This window comes from Aythya ferina, assembly GCF_964211825.1.
Source record: "Aythya ferina genome assembly, chromosome: 3".
NCBI classification, from domain to species: domain Eukaryota; kingdom Metazoa; phylum Chordata; class Aves; order Anseriformes; family Anatidae; genus Aythya; species Aythya ferina.
In genome coordinates, this window is record NC_140298.1 from 50,079,291 (window position 1) to 50,103,199 (window position 23,909).

The window sequence follows — 23,909 nt, forward strand, 5'->3', positions numbered from 1 at the left end:
ACCAAATGGCCTCAGAATTCTGTGTTTCAGAGAATTATGAAAACAAATCTCTCTTCTTCAGTATTGTTCTTTCTTTCCAGGTTTTTATTGAAAAAAAAAATAAAAAAAAATAAACAAAGAAACATATTATGTTAATTTAAACAGCCAGGTGTAAGCATCCCTGAACCATACATAATTGATGTTCTATCCTTAGTCATTGGGAAGTATGTTTTCTTCTAACTAGGGAAAAAAATCCATCTGAGCTGACATACAAGCTTAGTTTTCAGGCAGGCAAAGGCAAAGAATTTGAGAATGGTTTAGTTTTCATTACAGTTAGATCATAATTAGCCTCATTATCGTAAGATATTTTAAACTAAAAGTAAAAAAGTGCTTCAACCTGATTCCACTGTTGCAAATGGATTTGCCACTGATTTCTGTAGGAAATGGTTTGGGGTATAATTATTACACAATTCCAATGCAAATGTACGTCCCTATATATATGAGGGAAAACACTAGGAAAAAGAGGAGAACTAAGGGAAGGCCTGTATATCTGACTAATAGAAACAATATTTCATCAATCTGCCTTCCTTTTATGTAGAAGTATTCCAGGGTTGCATTATAAAAAGTGTAAATCTTTACAAAGAATTTCTTCATGGCAATGCCTATTTGAATTTCAGTCTCAGGGAAAATTGGTTTTATGCTGCTACTAATTATCTTTGTGGTGACAAAGGCCATTGTTGCTTAGAATAAACGGAAAGGGTATTTGATATATTGTAATCAAGAGCAGCAATAGACAAAGGCATACATTTTAATCAACAAGAGGGTGGGGATGATGCACACCTGCAAACACAGATGTTTTACCCTTAATTTCTACAACAGTAATTTTACTCAGAGCATATAAGTTATGCATCAAGGAGTTCTGCTTCACTGCTAATTAAGGAATAGATCTGGTAGAAAAGAAGGATCCAAGTATACTCAGTTATACAAGAGAAACAAAAAAACGTGGACATTTTGCCCTAATCCTAATTCACTTTGAAAGGGTGATTGGCTCTGCTGTAGAGCCAGTGAATACATTCATTCATGTATTAATTGTGCAAAAAAGTGCTTTGGACTAGTGAAAATGAATTATTGCAGTATTAAAACTGTTTTATTCTGGGGTACTTAAAAAAAAAAAAAAGCTAGGGAGAGAGGGAAACATTATCTCAGATCAGCCTAACTGGAGGAGATTCTGGGTCATCTTTTCCTCTGAGAAGACTGGAATACCATTTTGTGAAGCTTTACTGTCAAATATTACACTGCTGTGTTCTGCAAGATGTTTTAATGTGTTCATTGGTCCATGTGCTGGGTTGACCCTTGACAGCAACCAGTCACCCACACAGCCACTCACTCACTCCTCTTCATCCCATGCCAACAGGACAGGAGGAGAAAATAACAAGGAAAAAAGTGAGAAAACTCTTGGGTCAAGATGAAGACAACTTAATAGATGCAAGAAAGTGAACAAACAAACAAACAAAAATAAACAAGCAAAACAAAGGAAATTTCTCACCACCTCAGGCAGGCAGACTTATGACTTACCAGTCTCCAAACAATAACCATCTTCTACCTTATTCAACGACCCCAACCCTCTTCTACCTCAGTTTTTATTGCTGAGCATGATAGCATGTAATATAATATGGAATATCCATTTCAGTGATTTCAGTGATTATGTCACTTTCCTGAGAGAAAGTCAAAAGTGAAGTGTATTGTCCACTTCTTTGATGAGTGCTCTAAACTCTGAACTGCTTGACTTAAACTTTTATGTCTGCAGAGCCCTCATTGAATTTGTAATGTTGGCATACTGAAGCTTTCAAAACTGACCTGTTAGAGTTAATAGCATTAGCCTTACAGAATGTAGCTAGTCAAGTACTGAGAAGTGTAATATTTAATTTGGATTTACCACATAGAGCACTCTATTGAACAGGTCCCATCTTGGATGTAGTAATCTGGATATTCATGTTAACAACTGTGCTGACAAGTTATAGGTACATGTTATAGCTAAGGACATATTACATTTGCATTGAGAACTTCAAGTGTTTTGAAATAGGATACATATTTTAGGAATGCAGAGTAAAGGCAGAGGTCCAGCTTTGGTGCCATTTGAGAAGATTTTGAAGATACAGTCCAACTCAAACTCATGCAATTATTCCTACATCTGCACAGAATTCCCACATGATATAATGAAGTGTGTATACTTAACCCATTTTAAAATCCAGCCTGGTAGGATCCTTAATACCAATGCTTCTCTTGGAATGTTGTCCTAGAATTTCATTCTACCTACAGTTAAAAGCTGCTTCATGCTTTGTGTTCTTCTTTTGATCTGAGGAGATTGAATCCTTGAATAGCTTACTTTAAGTAACATCTTCCTCTCTTGCATTGTCTTGATGGGTACTCATTAAATCTTCACCAGTTTTTCAATATCTTTTAGTACTGGATATTATTGCAGAAGCAGTCATACTGCTGCCAAATAGAATGAAGGTAGTATGATCTCTCTGTTGCTACAGTATTGTATTGTTTACATACATGAAAACAAAACAAAACAAAACAAAAGCAACAACAACAACAACAACAAAAACAATTATCTCTCTATATATTTAGTCAGAGCATTATGGTTAGTGCTTATATATTATAATTCCCAAGCCAGTAATTTTGTCCCATGATGGGATGCAATATCTTTTGTGTACAGAATTTTAAGTTCCTGAGAGTTTATACGTATGTGTATTTATCTGCATAATTTTTTGGTTATGCCTAGTTTAATGAATGACCTAGATCATGATGTATTAGTAACTTGTCTCCCAATCTTTGTAATTTGTGAGTGTTATTGAAAATGTGCTTAAACTTTTTTTTTTTTTCCTCCAGGTCACTGGTTAATGTTAACAAGTAAAATCTAAGAACAGACTCTTGTGGGACACAATAAAAAGACAACCATTCTATGAGTGTTCCTTCAATGCTAGTATATGTTGAAACTTAACATACAGACTTTAATCTATTTTATGCATGCAACATTGATTCCTATCATTCCAGGTCCATAGCAAATATGTAATGTAAAATAAAGTTAGATGTCCTGCATTATTACTTTTAATAGCCAAACTTGCAAATCCATGGATTAAAGATATTTTAGATAACCGAATTTGAAAAATCTGGTTTCCACATATACAAAATTGGCACCTCTTACATTATCATGTTCCCATTCTTATTTATTTTTATTTTTTATCACTGAAGTTCCACATCAGCTCCTGAGTTATTTTGTCCAGAATGGATGTCAGGCTGACAGATCAGTAGTTACTCAGGTTAACTCACTTTTTCTTTTGAAGTATTGCACAACACTGCCTTTGTTGCAATCCTCTAGCACTTTAAGACTTCCAACAGCTATTGAGTGTCATTTCTAGTAGTTCAGAGAATTCATCAGCCTCTTCTTTCAGAAGTTATCTGAACATATGCATCTTAAAATGCCTGCTTTTTGGAGCTTCCACTTCATTTCCTTCTGAGCTGGCAAAGCAAATTATCTATTCATCATCACCATCAACACCATCATCATCTTTTGGTATGTATACACTGTCTGTGTCTTTCACAAAATACAGAACATAAAAACTTGCCAAATGCTTCTTCCTGTTCTGCAGAGTCCCTTCCAGCAGTGACACAACATCATAATCCTTTATCAGCATTCCCCCTTCCCTTCCCTTCCCTTCCCTTCCCTTCCCTTCCCTTCCCTTCCCTTCCCTTCCCTTCCCTTCCCTTCCCTTCCCTTCCCTTCCCTTCCCTTCCCTTCCCTTCCCTTCCCTTCCCTTCCCTTCCCTTCCCTTCCCTTCCCTTCCCTTCCCTTCCCTTCCCTTCCCTTCCCTTCCCTTCCCTTCCCTTCCCTTCCCTTCCCGTCCCGTCCCGTCCCGTCCCGTCCCGTCCCGTCCCGTCCCGTCCCGTCCCGTCCCATGTCCCTTCCTTTCAAGTCCCTTCCCTTCCCGTCCCTTCCCTTCCACAGAATCACAGAATTGTCTAGGTTGGAAGAGACCTCAGGATCATCAAGTCCAACCTTCCCTCCCCTTTTTTTGCCAGAAGAAGGCAAATGTCTCATGGCATCAACCAGAAAGGTTGCCCAGCCAACATTTGAGCCACTTCAATCACTAAGTGAAAAAAACTATGGGTGTTGCATTGAAGAAAAATATCTTTTGTTTCTCAGTGATAATAAGTACAGTAAACATCACAAAGAAAAGTGCTTATTCCCCATGTAGTATTATAATGAACCACAACTCCCGGAAAAAAAAATAAAGGCAAATGGTCCTTTGTGATTAAATCAAAATTCTTCACAGCACCCCATTAAGAAAAGACAATATAGTTCATCTTCTTTCTGTTGAATATACCCACATGAACATACTGAAATGCTTCAGATGTTTTTATTTGCATATTTTTTTTTGTTCATTAATATCTGCTAACATGGCTATCCACTCAAAATAAAGGTATTATTTAATAGGGGAGAAAAAAAAGCAACTAATCTACTTAAAATTAAGTAATCAAGATGAAAATAGTTTGCAGAGATCTCATTAAATGTTAAGAAATCCAGAATTCTTTCTGCTTCTGACTTTCTTTAGATTTGCTAGATGAGAGATCAGGCATCATGTCAGAAGAACAGCAGTGCTTCAGAAGGAGCATTTATCAAGTGCTAACAAGAGGATGAAGGAAAATTGAAAATGCATTACAATCTTATTCTTCATTAAAAGTGAAGTACTAAATTTTCCACTAATTCGTTTTGACAGATGATATTCTGACAGAGTTGACACCTATAACAAAATGTGACTAAAGTGGATGCAATTCAGGAAGCAACGCTTTAATTTTTTTTCCTAGCTCTATGATGTCAGTGACATATATAATTCACATTTGGGTTTCTTTTCTTAAATTAATTTATTTGTTATCATTTTTTATAGGATAGATATCTACCTACAAAAGCTGTGAAAACAGTAGCTTCTTAGATTACACACAAAATTAAGTAATTAATTTGATTAACGTTGCCAGAGAAAATAGAAATGTCTAACCTCTTTTCCTAGGCAATGTGTGAGGTGACATTTTAAAGCATGACTTTTGTTAACAGCCTTTTCTGTCTCAAGTTGGAGTCTTTGATTGGAGATACAAACATCTTATTATAAATGTTGATGAGATTTAACAAGATAGATTGCTATGAGGGGAACACTTGCAAGCCAGTTTCTTGTAAAACTTCAGTTACAGCTGTCTTTGAGATGCAGGGTTGAAAGCAAGTTTGGCAGATGTGTTCCAGCAAGATATTTCAGAGGTATTCCAGCAAAGTATTTTAGATCTAATTATCAGTCATGATGTTTTTTTTTTTTTTTGCTGGTTACTGATAAACTGTAATCTCTGCTGCAGCCAAGAAGTGCCCAGAAAGACTCATTATACCAAAAAGATTCATGTCCTGATCAAGGTTCTGCCATTCCTGAGATTTTCTTTAGATGTTATGATGAAGCATCTCCAATAGTTATGAACTGAAAGTGTTTCCAAAGAAAGCATCAAACACAACTACTCTCAGCAAGCAGTACAGGGCAAAAAGATGAACAGCCACTGCACCAGTTAGGGACCAATGAATGCCTTTATGAAGAGAGGTGATTCTCTTTGGGCATGTGTATTAGCAGTGTGCCACCACCAAAGATAGTCCTAGTTCCAATAAGTATTTGGCTACTCAGTTGTCTTTCTGAACATGTTTCCCCCTCCCCGCTGACATCTGAATGTATGAGTAATGATCTTAGTGAGCAGAGGACAGAAAGGAAAAAGAGTCATCAGATATGGTTCTTTTCACTACAGACCGCTATGCAAAAACATATTTATTTCAGAAAATCATAGAATCATAGAATATCCCAAGTTGGAAGGGACCCATAAGGATCATCAAGTCCTGTATATTAACTCAGTAAATTAATGATCTTCCTGTTTTACCTTTTCTTTTTTTTTTTTTTTTAATAATAATTTATTTAAGTAAGCTGTCAGGTGTTTTCTTAAAAAACACTACCTTTAAATAGTATCTATAATAAAGAAGTTAAATTTACCTCTAGAAGAGTCTAGTGGTTTACATTTTTTGTCAGATCCTGTTTTATTATTATTATTATTATTATTATTATTATTATTATTTTATTTTATTTTATTTATCACCTCATTTCATTTCTAGCATGTCTTATTGGTTTGATATGCCTTCTTTGTAAGCTAAGGAAGATGCAATAAGATGGCTCAGAAATATTGCTATTCTATATTGTAAAAATACTCAGAGGTATTATGCAAACTAGTAACCCTCAATTTTATCAGCAATCATTTGCTTGAACCTCTGTTTTTGAAAATAAAATCCATAGAAATTCAGTTTCACAGAGTAGATTTTGTCCCTCACTGTATCATTTAATGTGCTTTCCAATGGCATATAAAAAGTCAAATTATAAAGCTGAAAACTGAGGTCTGCCTAAAGCATCTCCTTTTCATAATATGTTAATATGCATAACCATATGCTTTTCTGATTATATTAAAACCTGGACAGATGTATATGATAAGATTGTAGTTCCTTTGAAAATACCATAGCAATGCAGGAGATGTTTTTAAGGATAAAACTGATCTTAGACAGAAAATCTCATACACATAAAATACAAAACTTAACCTAACCACTGTTATAAAGGAGATGAGACCACTGAAGAATATAACAAATGTTCAGAAGATATACGTATTTATACAAATTCTGTCCATGATTTTGATATTCATTGTTGCCAAAGGTTTTGCAGGAAGGAGCTTGCTCACAGTTGTGCCAGTAATTCCTGTCAACAGGCTGATATTTCAAGAGCAGCCTTCTGCATTTGTACTCACCCTCTTAAATGCAACAAAAACACATCAAAACCCTCTTTTGTGGGGTTGTTGTGGTGATGGAGGAGAAACCATTGCATCAAAAGGACAGAGTGAGGGTCAGATGGTTCTTGATGGGCACATTTCCTCTCTCTCCATACAGAAGAGTAAGAGCATAGAATCAGTTGCTTTGCATTGCTTGTGGAAGTTGTGCACACTGTATACGTGATAGACTTTCTTATCTCCTTATTCTTCTGTGTAAGCATCCTAGAGGGTTATGAGCTGGATCCATAGAGAAAATATGCTGAAATCTGAGACCACAGTTTGTGTATAGTTTTGTTTATCAAGAGCTGTTAATATTTTACGTCTATGCAACCAGAAAGAGTCTTGAACTGGATCCTGATGGCACCAAAGGAAATGAGCAGTGGCTAATTTCAGTATAACCTTCTGAGGCTCCAAACAGTTTCAAGGAAGATAAAGAAAGATTTGCATTCAGACTGCATTTTAAATAAAAACAGTTAGCTTTTCTATTGAAGACATGGATGGTGGAATTCATAGTAGCATTTTAGAAACAGTAGAAATCCTGCTGCTAATGTAACAGCTAAACAGTTTCTACATAGTTCCTTAGTATGAAAATGAGCTTTACTCAGTCCCTGAGTGTCTCTGCTCTTATATAATACAGGTTCACAGATGCCCTGAACTTCCCTATTCCAATCATCTGTGGTTTTGTTTCTATATAGAATCACATACTTAGAGTAACATCATAGGAGGTCTAATAGGAGAGTGTTCTTCAAAACAGCCTCTTTAAGACAAATCTCATTTAATTAAAATTGCCCTGTAGGATCACTGCATTATGATCAGCTACTCAAATGGGAAAGTGCATGCAAACCATACAAACTACTCAGTTGCATGAAAAAATAGTAATAAGAAAGAGAAAAATTAAAATCAATAAAAGGGACATATCAGTGCCAGACAAAATGGAATGTGACTGGTGTATCTCTTCGTTACGAAGAATCATCTTCTTTCTATAAAATGTGGGAAGCATACTTTTGTTCTCTTGTTGAAATCTTGATACTGTACTAAGAACCATAAAATCTAACTTAAATATCTTGCTTTTTTTAAATATCTTGCTTACTTTGGAGAAGAGGAGGTTATGTGAGACTCATACAAAGGACTACCAGGTCTTCACTTTCGTGCTGGATATACTTTAATGAACAGAAAAGGAGTGTATGTGGCTCTTCAGTGGTATACAGAATTTGCAGTGATGATTTTTTTCTCTGAGACTTATTCTGCCTGTCCATATATCTATCACTATTATGAAACCTTCATGAGCTTTTTGTCATAAATAACCTGGTTGTTTATTTTGTTCTTTTAACAAAGAAAGAACAATAAAAAAAGAGAAAGATAGAAAGAAAGAGAAAGAAAATTGTCCAGTGTAATTAGCAACTAAAAATTTGTTTATTTTGGAACTCACGTGTGTTTTGGTATCAGCTTCAATTTAGTCGATTATATTTGGATTAGATACAAGAGGCAGATGATATCTGGCCTGAAAACATTCTATGTGTCTGAGGAATTTGGTATCTTTTCACTCTGTGTTACTTACATCTTGTCACAGAACATTTATGTTATTTTATACCAGAGGCATGTTAATGATGCTGGGTTATACAATGTCAAAATAGAGTTTGAAGTCTATTTTTTTGGGGGTCACATACCTGTGGTGTCCAGTCAGGACCTTGGGGACTGATTTTCTAATATTTGCAATTGTAGAAGCACATCCATTGAGATTCTGTATTCCTTTTTGTTAAAAGTAGGTCTTTCATTGCTGGATGGAAATACATGGAGTGTTTTAGTACCATGCTTGCACAGATTAGATCCACCAGACTCACTGTCACAAGAACAAGAAGCCTCTGCATGGACATTTATTGATTCCACCAAGGCAGACACATATGACACCCTGAAAAGCCCCATTGCCCCCTTACATCCTTGATGGAGACTCTTGTAAAAGATATCCCTCACATATGGGGCTGCCCTCATTCACAGTGCCAGAGCAATGGCCTGGTCTTGCTGAGGAGTCTCACCAGAAAGAAGATAGGTGGGTACTATGTCTGCAGGCAGATTTCTCCTCATTCCCACGGCTGTGAGAGCTGTAGAGGCTGCACTGAAGCAGCCTGTCAGCTTTTACAGACAGCTGGCTCCTCTGCCAGAGCCTTGCTTCATGCTGCCAGTGAGGTGCCAGCGCTGAGGCTTGTAACAGCCCAGATCTGCTTTGCGGTCTGCCATCTCACTGCCGGCCCTGACAGTGGTTAATTACAGTCTTCCTGGAGAGCTCACATGCAGCAAGGGGTACGTGAATAGCTTGCCCTGCCCTCAGCAGCTGCTGTGCTTGGATGTGTTCAGCTTGTGCTTGGCATCAGCCTCTCTCCTCACATTTCTACCAGCCACCAGAGGCTCATCCCCACCAGGAACCTGCTGTCCAGGTTCACCCGCCTACTCAAGCCCTCCTTCTCTCCCCATTTTCCTCTCAGCTGAGTCACCATGCCAATTAACCAGATGCGGTCCAGCTGAGACACCCACCCCACAGGCAGCCACCTCCAGGAAACAGGGCAGCAGGGCTGACAGGCTGCTGCCACACAAGCCTGAAGCCCATCTCGGGGCTCTGCCACATCTCCAGGGCCTGGCAGTGGCCTCTGTGCCAGCCCTGTTCTCTAGTGCTTAGTTTCTCTGAGTGCTTCAGCCCTCATAGGTGTGATTTGGGAAAAGATGTGGCAGTGCGAGCACACAGGGCTATACCCTCCCTCCGTAGTGCCCACTACCCAGCGCAGGACTAAGGGGACTGCAGTCAGCTCATGGGACTTCAGCAGAGGGTTTCTTCATCTAGTGTCTCCTTCTGGGAACTTTTACCTGGAGGGTGAGCAGATGAAGCTGTGCTTGAGTTATGTGTTTGGGTTCATGTTGTTTTAAACTGGAGTGAGGAGGCTGCGAGGGCTTTCTGGATAACAGCACTCCTTGTTGAGTACCAAGATGTCGTACCTCAAGAGCTGTCTGTAAGCCAAAGTGCTGTGAGTGTGGAGAAAGCAAATTCATGTTGTGTAGGGGAAAAAACAAACAAACAAACAACTTTAATGCTTTGTCCATGCATTGTCTTCTGCCTCAAAACCTGGGAAAGAATCTTTCCTTTCTCCCTCCAACCAGCTGTCTTATTGGTCTGCATAGCAGTGTTACATACATCTCTGTGAGACACACAATGTGAGAAGGCATTCATAAGGTGTGCAGCAAAGGCCTCATCCCAGAAGCCTCTCCCCAACCAATTTGCAGAATGAAAGGTGCTGGAGGTGATCTGGGAGTGTCCTTGTGACCAGGTGCAGATGCCAGAGGACTTGTGTGGTCCAAAGTGTCCCTGCTGAAGCACAGCCTGACGAAGCCACTTGTACACAGGACCACTGCACTTCTAGGTTGGTATGCAAAGCTCTGGCAGGCAGCCTGTAGTTCCTGGCTGCCAGATTTGCATAACAGTCAGATCATTTCATTATTTTTTCCAAGTTTTTCTTGGATCACTATTCTTTAAAACCTTTCCTTAGCATCTAGGGAAACTTGAGTGAGAAATATCAGGGAAAGAAAGAGACTGTGAATGAGGTAGGTATTTCTGATGTGAAAATAATAAGTGTGAAAGAAGAAGAGGAGGAATAAAAACTATTTTTTCTTTTTTTTTTTTTTTGGGGGGGGGGGGGAGGGGAGGGAGACAAGGGGAACAACTAATAGGTTACAAGAAATCTATCAATAAAAATGCAGGAAAAGCCCTACCTCATACTTACTGAATTAAACAAGCCAAGTATTTCATAAATCCACATTTAATCTCTCTTAATCTTTAATTTACATGTTTCTTGACTTTTTGTTATCAATAGTAGTGTGCAAATAGAATAGCTAAGAGGCAGGATAAGGGCATAAAATAAAAGGTATCTGATTGTTCTGGAGCACCTGCTGAGGTGGCATCTCTCTTGTCTGTCTTCATGAAATTTGTGTATCTTTGTATTGTTTTCCAGCACAAAAAAGATTTCATTCTTCTCATAAGACAGGAAAAAGCCAGGAGGGACTTGGCAATGTTGCTTTTTCTTCATTCACCTAGGGGATCAGTTCAAACAATTGCTTGGTACTTGCCTTAGTTAAAAAAGAAAGTCATGGGATAGCCGGTGTGTCTGGCTTCAAGAACTTCATGAATGACACATTTCTTTCAGCCTTCAGAAATCAGAAATTGTGAATAACTGAAATGCTGTGTTGTTTTTTTCTCCCTCCCTCCCCCCCCCCCCCCCCCCAAAGAGGTGTGTGCTAAAGAGTGAGATGCATTCTTGCAAGTGTCATAGGACTTCAGTGATGTTGATGCATCAAATCGTTATGCTGCTCATCTAGGATTTTCTTTCCCAGTTGAAATATTTTTCAGTACGGGAGAACTGGCACTGAAGGTTTTAAATTTACTTTGAAATTCCTGAATATTTATGTTTGTTATTCTGATCCTAATTAGCAATAACACGGTGATAAAGAGACAGAGATAAAAGCAAACCAGTCAAGAATGCAAGACTGTCAGTCATAGAGTTTGTTGTTAATTTTCTGACAGTTGTGACAGTTTTGTTCTTTTAGGACTTGTCTAACTCAGTGCCTACGCTCAATCCCAGTTTATGCTTCCGTAGCTTAATGGCAATTCAGAGAAGAGAAGATGAACTGTTCATGTTTGCATTTAATTTACAAGTAGTATTTTAAGTTTCTATAATATCTCACATTTTCGGCTTTATAACTTTGTCCTAATTGCATTTAGCCAGTTTTTCTATCTCACAAGTGTGCCCTTCTGAAGCTCAGTCTTTTAAATTCACCACAGTGGGAGCTACACAAAGTAAACTAATAATTCTCTCCTTGTGGTTGTACATTCATTCCCTGTATGGGCTGCTTAGATTCTCAGCATTATTCACCTTTTCACCTGCAGATACTACAGTAGCCTGTAGAGAAAGATATTTCAAACATTTCATCAATCAGCATCAGAAACGCCTTTTAACATTGTGGAATTTAAACATTTACATTGTGTTAATCCTTGAGGTTATTAACTCAGTTGGAAATGTTGGCATCAATATCTTACCTCAGCTTTATTGATGGAAGAACTACTCAAAATTAGGATTTTATTTTTTTGCTTGTTTGTTTTCAATTTATTTCTGTTAGGCGCAAATCTTACAAACACTTCTGCTATGTATTCGACTGTTCTGCTGTAAGTCTTTTAAAGCACTACTGTGAGTACTGGAATCACCATATGTGACAGTGTTTGCAGAACATGGATTTCAGCTTAGAGGTAATTGGAAATATTTTGACTAAATGTTTTATTTGGCGGGGGGTTGTTGCTGAAAAATATTTATGAAGTTAAATACAATTTTTTGAAAATGTTGATTCTCTAAAAATGAAACACTTCTGTTTAGATAATTTTTATTTTTGCTTATGTAGTTCTCTTTTCCTAGGCTTGTTCTTAAATTATTAAAAATGTGGTTTTGCTCCTTATTTCTAGATTTCAGACTCAGCATCTAAACCTTTTTATGTTTCTTTGTTTCTTTTTGTATAAATCTAAGAGGCAGAATTATTAAATAAGTTATTCTGGGTTTCTTCCAGCTGTGCTGATATTTATTACAGATGATTAGTCATAGTAATCAAAGTCAAAAGTAGTCTTTGAGTGAGAGTAGATAGTTCAGATAATATTAGAAAATTATATTTATTTTCATCAAATTCTTTAATGGACATAAAAAGCAAAGCAGTAACTTTCTTTCATAAGTGAGTTTAAATTAAAACACAATTATTTCTAAAATTACATAATCATCTTCTGAATAATTATGTTACAGTATCAAGGGATTTGATTAAGCATGCCTCAAAAAAGTCTTTCTTCTCATTTGCAATAAACCCCAGAAGTTTATTCCATCTACATGAACAATTTCTCTGGTGATAGATAAACTGTGATTAGGTACAGCTTCTTACACACAACACTAAGATTTATCACTTACATAGTATTCCAAAATTGACATAATTAACATCAGGAGGCGTGGCTCCCATAAACAGAAAATATAGGTGTCTAAAATAATACATAAGCCAAAATTGCTCTAAATCATAGAATATCCTGAGTTGGAAGGGACCCATAAGGATCAACAAGTCCAACTCCTGGCACAGCACAAGTCTACCCAAAAGTTTAGACCATGTGACTAAGTGCACAGTCCAATTGCTTCTTAAATTCAGACAGGCTTGGTGCAGTGAATATTTACATATGGTATTATAGATGAGGTCAGTAGCTTTTTGGATATATTTTTTTCAATGTTAACAGACAGTAAGTAATAAAATTTAATAGTTTGTCCCTCTTAAAAATTAATAATTTTTAATTAATAAACTGATTTAGCTGTGCCCTCAGATTCGGAAACTAGACAGCCAGTAGAAATGTCTCTTTATTTTATTTTATTTTTTTTTATTATTTTATTTTTAGTTTTCCATTAATTTATTTATGTTCAAAGCTTCATTCACAGTAGGGTACATGTGTAATTTTTGATTGCTCAGGGTTGCCATCAGTATTTTAAATCTTGTGCTTGAAATGTAAGCTAAACTAATTGCATAATTGCCGAAGCATGAACAGAACTAAGCATTAATTTCATTCTTTCATTTTGAAACATCTGCTCATATTTAAAAATAAAATAAGAAAGAGAATACGGTTCTCCTACTTTGATGTGCCTTTTGAGTATTCTTTCCAGAAGAATTTTACCAACTGTAATAATCACAGAGAGCTTTGAAGAAACAATAGATTATTCATAGGAGAATGTTCTCACTGGAACTTATTCTGTGTTTACTTTCTTCTGTCTTATCAAGAAAGAGAAAACATCTGTGACCACTGTCCAATCATTGCCAAAGAACAGCCCTAACCAATGGTTAATGTTAGGGGTTGTTGGATTACTTTCACTAAATTCTAAAGAAAACTGGAAGCTACTGATAACTCACGAACAACAACAAAAGAATAGGTTCAGTGAGTAATTTTTTTTTTTTTTACAAGTATTGTATATCAGGCAAGGATTTATCTGAAAAAGATCCATTAGAATATAAATAAATCTCTAAAGCTCCTTGTTATAAATGAAATAAATAAGCACTAGGTGTATCCTTTGAATAAATTTAGGGAAAAAAATAAAAATTTGGGGCATTTTTCTTGTTTTGGGAATGTTATGTAGCACTACTCTCACCACATCAAGACTGACTTCACCTGTGCTTCTGTTTCTGACAAGAATATCAATTAGTTGTTCAAGATGATGCACGTGCCTCATACAAGATGAAGGTTTAAATATAACCATTTCATCTGACAGCAATGTTTTACCTATGTTTGGGTTTACTTTATGGAGATAATACACAGCTACGGTGAGCTGTTGGCAGAATGTGCATACTTTGTAATTAATGACAGAAGGTAACCTAGCATTTAATAAAATAATGGGAGTTTTCTTATCTGAAATATAGTTTCATTCCTCTGAAAAATTGAACTATGATAGGAATGCTGTATTATTTTATGGCTACAGGAATCATCAAACGCCAACCTCTCATTTACTGTTTTTATTTTCTCCCTTGTATTCAGTTTTATTTGAGTTCAGAAAATGAAGACTAGTCTTGACTCAACAGCTCCCTTTCTGCATTTCTACAAGGGCCTGAAGTTTGGAGGAAAATAGGCCATAAGCACAGATGGCAGAGTATTGTAGAGCACCAGAGATGACTCAGTTCATTCATTTAATGCATCTTTCTGGCTTTCATCGGGCTGGAGTACTGTTGGTTTGAAATCTATGGTAAGCACAGGAAACTTTGCCAAGGTACTTTAAAAGAATGTGGAGTGTTTACACCACTACCTCAATTTCTGATAATGAGTTCCCCTCTGTCACTGAAAAGAGAGTGAGGCATCCACACAATGCAAAATCTCTCAGGTGCTGTCAAAGAAAAATGAGCGTGGAAACATGAGGGAAAGTCTGACTTCCACAGATTCATGAGTTGGCCTGGGATGCATACTGGTGGTAAGGAGGTCCCCAATATCCATTGCTAAAAGCAACTTTAGAACCAAGCAGCTGGGACATGAAGTGAGTGAAAGGCACTCAGGGAGTAGTGGGCAATCCAGCTGGTCTCCAAACACCATTGTACTTAGAGAAATTGAAATAGCTACTTTGGCATTATTTGTTGAAAAATTTGTTTCTTTGCTGATTTATTTGCAAGCTAGTTAGAATAAATAAGAGGTAGGATTTTCCTTTTAAGCTTTGAGTGTTAGAGTGGGGTTTTAGGTTTACTGATTTTTTTTTTTTTCTTTTGATACTTTCTCCACTGTTCTGTTCTGACTGATATCAGAACTGGAGCTCATATCCATGCTGTGTTCTTATTGTAAAGTGGCTGATCCCTTAGGGTTTCTAAAGTACTCTCGTAGCCTAACTCTTCTGCTTTGAAGTTTCCTCTTAAAAACATGTGAGCTAAAATATACTCAATGAAGAAAGTGGTGTTGAAAAAGCTATCTGAACTCTGAAAAGAAACTGTGGTAAAGGGCTTTAGGCATTGAAGTCAACATTAAGTGCAGAATGTTCACTGAAAACGAAAGACAAATTCTGTTTGGAATAACTGATAACTCATAAAATGTAGCCCCTTTGACAACAGTGTGATTTTAGCATTGAAAAAGATTTTCTAGGGAAAAATGTTTTAGTGTTTTATTTCTACCCTTTCCACAGTGACAGAGAAATCTGGGGGGCTGTGTTGGCACAATTGTCCTGGAAGCCCTGTGCCAACAGGGCTGCTTTTGCTTCCCCAGAAGAAGGTATTACTCTTGTTGTGAGTATAATACTTACACATGGGAAGTACAGAAATAAGATAGGTGGGCAGATCCATTCTTCAGCATCTCATTTTTTTGCCAATCTATTGCACTGATAGAATGGCTTTAGACTTAGGCTTTTATTTTTAACTCTGTAGATCAAAAGTGTCGAAAAATGGGTCTAAAGGGTTGAATTTCTACAGCTTAGAAACTGAGTGCTTATCAGCTGAGCCACATTAGCCAATGGTGTATACGTTCCCAGCCTATTGCAAACATGCTAATTTAAATCTGATTGTTGGCCTTTTTAATTTTAGTTTGCAATGGACTAGGAGTATGCACACGTTTATTTAATATGGTTTGACTGATAAGAAACATTAAAATGAGACAACTCAATCGTTTCTCACTAACTGACCCTATTCAAAGATACCCTGATGGTGAAAGGAAATAGTGGATTTTGTAGGGGAGAAAACTGACACTTTTAAAAAAAATTTATTTTAAATCTGTTAAGTGGTCCAAAACCTTCCAGACATGTATTTGGAAACTGTACAGTTATTGTTATATTTAACATTGCCTCTAGATTTTTTTATTTTATTTTATTTTATTTTTTTGAAACAGCTCTTGGAATATATTGGGAATATATTTCTGTAGCACAAATATTAGTGGTTCATGTTGCCTTATGCTGCCTCATGGATAATTGCTATCCTTGAATGAAATCAGCCATTGAAGGACATGGGATGCTCTGTTTCAGTTATAACCCAATATAGAATATAGACCCTTGGAAATGCAGCACTTTGTCACGTGGCTCAGGCGGATCCATACTCTGTGCATCCCTCAAAAAGACAATATCCAGGATTCTCATAAGCATCTGATTGTTAAGGCTACATTTCCGCTTCATTTCATACATGGGAAAAAAAAATGTCTCTCTTGACAAAGAGAATGTAAGTAAAATTGCCAGACAACTCTAATAAAAGGGACAGTATAAACCTTTTAGATGAAGCTCCTGGGCTCAGCTCCCCACACTGCTGAAGTGCTAATACAAGTAAATAGTGTAACTTCCTTTGGCAGCTGTGACTTGAATGTCTCACAGGAGCATTTTATGAAGCTAAATTTTTGAATTACTTTTGGGGGGCTTTGAAACAAAGAGTTATACAAGTTGATTGTTAAGTGAAAATGTCTTTTTTCTTTTCATTAGGCTGACATCTTTGATTTCTACTACAGCTTCATCTTCATATTTTTGTTATTTAACTGCATAAAACACAGAGAGTTAGAATAATTCTCACTATGCATAGCTCTCACCAGCATCTTCAGGTACTTGGATCCTTCATCTGGAATAGCCTTATGTAGGATTCTTAGAGTGGTGAAGCAAAGCTGTCTGTCACTGAGAGGACAATGCTCTTAGTACAATTGTAGTCATGATAGGGTTAGAATTTGCCTTTACAGTGCTGTATGGACTCTACTTGAAGCATGAAAGGAGAATATCTCATTTTCTGAACAGGATACAAATTGAATAGAACTTTTATTTTTTATTATTATTATTTAAGAGGGATTTAAAAAACAAACAAACAAACAAACAAAAAAACCAAATATTTTTAAAAAGTTAGCAAGGTACCATGGGACTTAAAATATGTTCCTGGCACAGCTAGCATTTGGGTACTATTCAGAATAAAACTTGGTTGTTTGTGGCCTTAAGATAATAAATACTTAGTCATTTCCCAATTTATTCTAGTAACAAAAAGGCAATTATGAATGAGATTGAATTTTCGATTGCTCTTTCAAAGGAAAAATGACCCTCAGTCCATGGTGGTGTTGCAATTGTTGATCCTGTTGAAACTCTTCACTGACTGCCATCTTGTGCAGATTTCTTTCATTACACGTTTCCCTTCTCAGCTGTTGCATGTGTTGATTGAAATTGATGTACCCAGCAAGCTGGTACAGATGGATATATTCTTGGCTGTTGCACAGAATTAATTAGTGTTTTCTGTTTTGTATATACCCTTACAGTGTGCTTTCCCCGGTAGCTGAGTGCACTGAACAATGCGTCTAACATCTGCCACATGTTCATTCTCTTCCTGGTCATTTCCCCTGGAGGAGGAAGGTGTGCAGTGTGCTGTCTTGCTTGGGGAGTGCAGGAAACAGGCTTCAAAAGGACCTGTTTCACCAAGTTTCATCTCCGTCTGTTGCAGACATCTACATTATGTAATGCTCTTGTGAGCTTACCAGCTCCATTCTAAAATAAGATGTCTTTCCTTGTACTGCTATTGGAAAGCTGTTTCACAACTTCAGAGAAAGGTTAGAAAGTTTTCGTTTCCAGCCTCAATTTTTTTTGCTTTGTTTTTGCTTTTTTGTTCTTCTGTGTGTGTGGTTCTTGATCTTAATGAGCTTTTATACCTTTTAGGTTCTTAATTGCCTTTATTGAATGTATAGGCAACACTACTTCCTATTAGTGTAATTTTTGTACGCTGTTTTACTGTTAGTGCAGATGTGGCTGTGTGTTTGGGATGATTGTTATTCCATCAAATTAAAGCTGGAAAAAAGCATTCTAAGTGGATTTAATTTTGTATTTGTTGAAATCATTAGCTTCAGTTAGAACAGAGTTAGTGTTGTATTGATGTACGAGAAAATCCCATCCTACCCTTACATTTAGGGCATTATTAAATTAGGTAGGAAACTTATTATATTTGTTTTGTAATACACATTGCCTAAATATCTAAGAAGATTCAGTTTACTCCAGTGGCTCAGCTTAGGTAAGATTTTACTTCAGGAATAATCCCACTGACTTCAAATGAGTTTACTTGTTGCATGAAGTTCCACATGAAACTGGAGGGGGGGGGAGGGGAGGGATCCAATGATCTCTTGAGGTCCCTTCCAACCCCTACAGTACTGTGATTCTGTGAAACTGGGCATTATATTCCAATTTCTTTCCAAAGTATGAGGTGCTTGCTAATGCAAGTCGGCAGCAAGGCTGTCCTGCTGCAGCCTGGGGCCTGAGACAGGTCGTAAAAGTATTGTAGCTCAAACTGCCCAGCCTCAGGTCCTGCAGTAAATTCCTTGGTGACTGTGAGTTATGTCCTATAAATATATGGAAATACCTTGACAGTGTCTCCTCTGAGAATCCATCTCAGTGTGACAACCCCTGTGAGAGGTAACGGTGCTTCCCCAGGTGCAGGGGCATGGGACAGGGCTGAGCAGTGTGGGGCTGCTTGCTGGTGCATTCCCACCAGGCACAGCCCTTCCTCTCTTCTCCCCACAGCCGTGCAGGGCCATGGCTTTGTTCCCGTTCTGGAGTACGTCTGGCTCACAGGCAGCAGAGCAGACAGACCTGCGTGCTGTATCTGTCATAGAGTCACAGATTGGAAAAGAGGCCATGCCGCTGAGCTGCAAATTTGTGAGGAACTAGGTTAGCTCAGTGCAAAAGACTTTGAAACTTGCATTTTGTGCTTGAAAATAGACGTGGAAGGTTTGGCTATATCTTCGTACAATTATGACTATATGAAACTGCACAGTTTGTTGCATCTGCTGCAAAGAATCCAAATTTCTGGAAAAACTGTACTATTTTTGTTTGATTTATACAGAATGCTTGGTCTGTCTCCCGCTGAATTTTCTGCCCCGTAGCTGTGCATTTTGGGGTGTTGTACATTTTTTCTTGTGAATGAATTTAGGCTGATTCAGAAGTGCTCCTCATTGCAATTTGCTATTTGAAACTGTCTCTGCAAAGAGGGGAGTTGCAACTCTTCAGTTACCACAGGTTTGGAAAGGTCTGTGTCTGGAAGTATTGAACATATTTGATGTTACTCCCTCAAGAAACCGAGCAAATATTACAAATGTGGATAGCGAAAAAATTGGGCTTCTCTTTTTGAATGATCTCTTGTTGCTGTTAATAGACAATTTATTGTAATCCATCTGCTCCTCTTCTCTGATTGATGTTCATCATAAATCCTGTGCTCATGGCAGGCATAAAATATTCAAAGAAAATTTGAGATTTCACCTGTCTCCATAGCTGAAGGCAGTTTGAGTTTTACAAAGCTGTTTTAGGGATTCAAAAATATATGAAAAGAGAAGAAAAAAAAAAAAAGAATTTTAGAATCAACTTTGGTATTATCTGAACCACAAAGTCAAAATGTTTTTGTATTAAAAAGAGCTGTTTTGGAAGTCCTTACAGATGGTCTCCTATTACAAGAGAAACATCAGGCCTAAATTTTAACTGTCATGAACACTGGTCAGTCAGATTGGTGCAAACGGCTTTTAAAATGTAACCAGATCAGGATGTTTTATGTTTGCAATCATTTTTTATTCATTTTTACTACTGGGGAATACATGTGGTATGCAACAGATTAGAATGAAAAAATTTTATTTTTTCTCTTTATTGTCACGGTTTTCCTGTAGTAGAACAGCTGTGATAATTGCAAGAAAAATGTTAATAGAATGTTAGATTTACTGTCTAAACTCTTTGTCCACTTTTCTACCTCTCCACACCTTATTTGTCTTTAATATCCACTGGTAAATCAATATAAGAAACCTTCAGTCTCCAGGTCACTTAAGACCCACTGATCCACAAGTATATCATTATTTCACCAAACTCTGAGCGTGTTCACTTTGGAGGACCTCCTTTACTTTTTGTAGTTGATTTCCCACCCTTAATTGGGCAAATGCCTGATTTAATACCTTTTTTCCTTTTTCTTTTAAAACAGGAAATTATGGGGAAAGTGGAATGGAGGCCTTCAAAGAGCTGGCTGCCCAAGAGGGTCTCTGCATTGCTCATTCTGACAAAATCTACAGCAACGCTGGGGAAAAGAGCTTTGATCGCCTGCTCCGCAAACTACGAGAAAGGTTACCCAAGGCTAGAGTGGTGGTTTGCTTCTGTGAGGGAATGACAGTGAGGGGGATCCTCATCGCCATGAGACGCCTGGGAGTGCTTGGGGAGTTTCTGCTAATTGGAAGGTAAGGCTTTGAGTGAATTTCACTGCAGCTCTTCTCCATCTCATCCTGCCGGCAGTCCTTTGTTTCAGAACTCTGCAATACAGGCTACTCATAATTTTCGTATTTACTTTTCTAATGAATGAAAAGAAATGGCAAGATGGTAGAGCAGATCTTGGGAAAAGGATATGAAGATGGATGGCAACTTAATTGGTGTTGTTAACTTTTGCTGAAGTAAATGTTAATTATTATCTGTTTTTTATAGACATAAGATATTAGCATTTTTATGCTTCCACGCACTCTGGAGAAATATTTCATCTGCAGATTTTAGAAGCAAAGTATGGGATGAAGAATTCTGATTTCAGAATGTGGGCTGGAAATGCGATACAATAGCATTTCATGTGGTTTTACTAAGGAGGTACTGACTATCTTTTTGTAATTTGAAAACATAAATTTTCAAATGGTTTTGATTATTTGAACTTTTTTCACAGCCTTAAGGTTACAAACTGGCATTTGCTGTTGTATACTTTATTCTGAGCTTTGCTGTTCAGAGCTAGGGTACTGAGATTACAAGGATTTTTTTAGTTTTTAAAATATCAATTTTGCTGATGGCCAACTCAGTATATATGTTTGCACTTACATTACTGAACAAAGCTGATGTGTATTGGACAGGCAAAGACTGACTTATTTCCTCTAGAATTTATCAGTTCTTTATTAGATATCCACTGGAATATGGTCATTTTATTTCTATCATAAGTGATCTATCCACATTGCCATTTTTGTGATAACTCTTATTTCAAGAGTTATTTCAAGAGTTAAAATAACTCTTATTTCTGACTTGCACCTTGATTTTTGCAATGTCTTTATGTCTGGTTTTCCATTTCAGTGAATCTTGTTTTGATGATGAGGGCTGACATTTTCTGTCTTGTCTGTTAGATTGATAATGTCTTTTTTAATCCTTCTATTCACTCTTAGTTTTTCTCTTATCTATTGTTTAAACACCATTCCTTCAAGGTCTTTGACAGTCTTAACTACTCAGCTTCTGTTTCCTTATTCTGTTGTCATTCTGATCTATCAAACTTTTTTGTCCCTTTCTCTCCCTGAAGTTTTTGTCTGTCAGTCTTGTGGCTGCAATGTCGTCCTTTAGCCCTGTACTATAATATTGCTCTTTTCTTGCATCACTCCTCAAAAATCACAGTTATGATTCCCATAAATCAGATAGCTAACTTTACTTAAGTAATCATCTGAAAGCAATCAATGGTTCTCCTTTCATTGTTCTTTTTTTGTTACATTTTTTGATTCTAATCTGTTTAAAGCAGAGATTGTTTCTCTAGAAGAGTGTGTAGACAAGATGTAGCACATTTGGAAAGCCTTCAGCATTAAAATGAAAGTAGTATGGAAAATGATATTCTGTTTTAGATTTGTGCATGTGCTTTTCATCTGCATCATTCAATATGCACTGAATAATACGCAATGAATAAAGGAACCTTTCAGGACTGTTTCAGTGAATTGAAGAACCTGACTATAATAAAATTAGTCTGGATCATGGCATCCCTGGTCATTCTGTAAATACCCTGGCAGCTTTAGACAGTGTACTGTATTCACGTGTTGTTGGGCAGCTTTAGACAGTGTACTGTATTCATGTGTTGTTGCTTTGTAGTGGTGTCTTATTATTCACCTGATTTTGGTGCTTTCTCTGGCTCTACAAAAGAGACAAAGGAAATAAGTCTCTTACTTCAAACACCAAAACTCAGTTTGATGGTAGTACAAACATCAGTTTCTTATTAGGTCATTTACTTGATCCCCTTATTTATGGATAATATATTTTAGCTTCAAAATTTGACTAAAAGCTTTTACAAAACATTATGATACTCTGGTTCAATTGTTTTTCTTAGAATCTGCCCAAAAACATTGCTCTGCACTTTGTCAGAACCTCTCAACTATTAAATGTTAATAATAAAATTTCACAAATATGTTTTTCAGATAGGCTTCAACGTAGTCTTATTTTATGCTGGTATGCGAGTACTGTGTTCAGTTTTGGGCCCCTCGCTACAAGAAGGACATCGAGGTGCTTGAGCGGGTGCAGAGAAGGGCGACGAAGCTGGTGAGGGGCCTGGAGAACAAGTCCTACGAGGAGCGGCTGAGGGAGCTGGGCTTGTTCAGCCTGGAGAAGAGGAGGCTCAGGGGCGACCTTATCGCTCTTTTTAGGTACCTCAAGGGAGGCTGTAGCGAGGTGGGGGTTGGCCTGTTCTCCCACGTGCCTGGTGACAGGACGAGGGGGAATGGGTTTAAGTTGAGCCAGGGGAGTTTTAGGCTAGATGTTAGGAAGAACTTCTTCACTGAAAGGGTTGTGAGGCACTGGAACAGGCTGCCCAGGGAAGTGGTGGAGTCACCATCCTTGGAAGTCTTCAAAAGACGTTTAGATGTAGAGCTTAGGGATATGGTTTAGTGGAGGGCTGTTAGCGTTAGGTTGGAGGTTGGACTCGATGACCTTGAGGTCTCTTCCAACCTAGAAAATTCTGTGATTCTGTGATTCTGTAATAGAGTATGGGAGAATCATTTTTAGGACTGGGTCAGATCTGCCTTTTTAGGTGATCTGGTTGTAAAACAGACTGGCTGTGCACAGTCCGGATTGTGCTCAACAGATGGTAGAAATAAAAAATATTATAGGGCTTGCACATGTTTTCTAAATGCTTGCAGAACTAAAAGAAAAGATATTTTCTTTGAATTGTTCTGATTAAGACATTAAAAAAACGGCAAATCTAGCAAACTTATTCACAAGTAAGTTGCAGTGAAACTGCAGTGCTATGAATTTGGTCATCTGTATACAAACAGGAGCTGAGGCATGTACTAACATTGCTCTGACATGCTGTTTAGTCATTCTCACTCAAGTACCCAGCTAAGCAAAAAACCAAAAGCCTTTTAAGAGCATTCTTTTTATTGAGGGAAATGGGACTGAATGTGAAATCAAGACTTTTTGCAATAGTGAGCTAAACAAAGCCTTTAATTTGCCCACAGGTTCATTATCAGCTACACTATATCAACTCCATAATCTACTCTGACTCACTGTAAAGAGGAAGCCTTTACAAAAGGACACCTGGCTAAATAGTGCTCTTCCTGCTATATCTTCAGTATTGCTATTGGTGAAAGCAGACAGGCATTGACAAGCTCAACTAAATTCAAGGTATCAGAAAGAGAGCTGAGAACTAAATTTGACTTTAGTTTAAATTGGGAATGATACATTGGGAATTATAGGGGGTTGCACTGAACTGGGACTGGGTTGTCAGATATGGGGGAATTTTCCAGGATGGGTTGACTATTCTCAGGCATGGAGTTAGGAGCC

The 23,909-nt window shown here is 37.4% G+C and overlaps 1 protein-coding gene across 7 annotated transcripts in view; it reads left to right on the top strand.

Annotated features, from left to right (window-relative positions):
* Nucleotides 1–23,909, top strand: part of GRM1 (glutamate metabotropic receptor 1) — a 183,125-nt gene that overhangs the window by 15,046 nt on the left and 144,170 nt on the right. For all 7 annotated transcript variants that reach the window (XM_084513314.1, XM_084513316.1, XM_084513315.1 and 4 more), the window contains exon 3: nt 20,341–20,590. In XM_084513314.1, the coding sequence (XP_084369440.1) occupies nt 20,341–20,590 (250 nt within the window). The remainder of the gene's footprint in view (nt 1–20,340; nt 20,591–23,909) is intronic.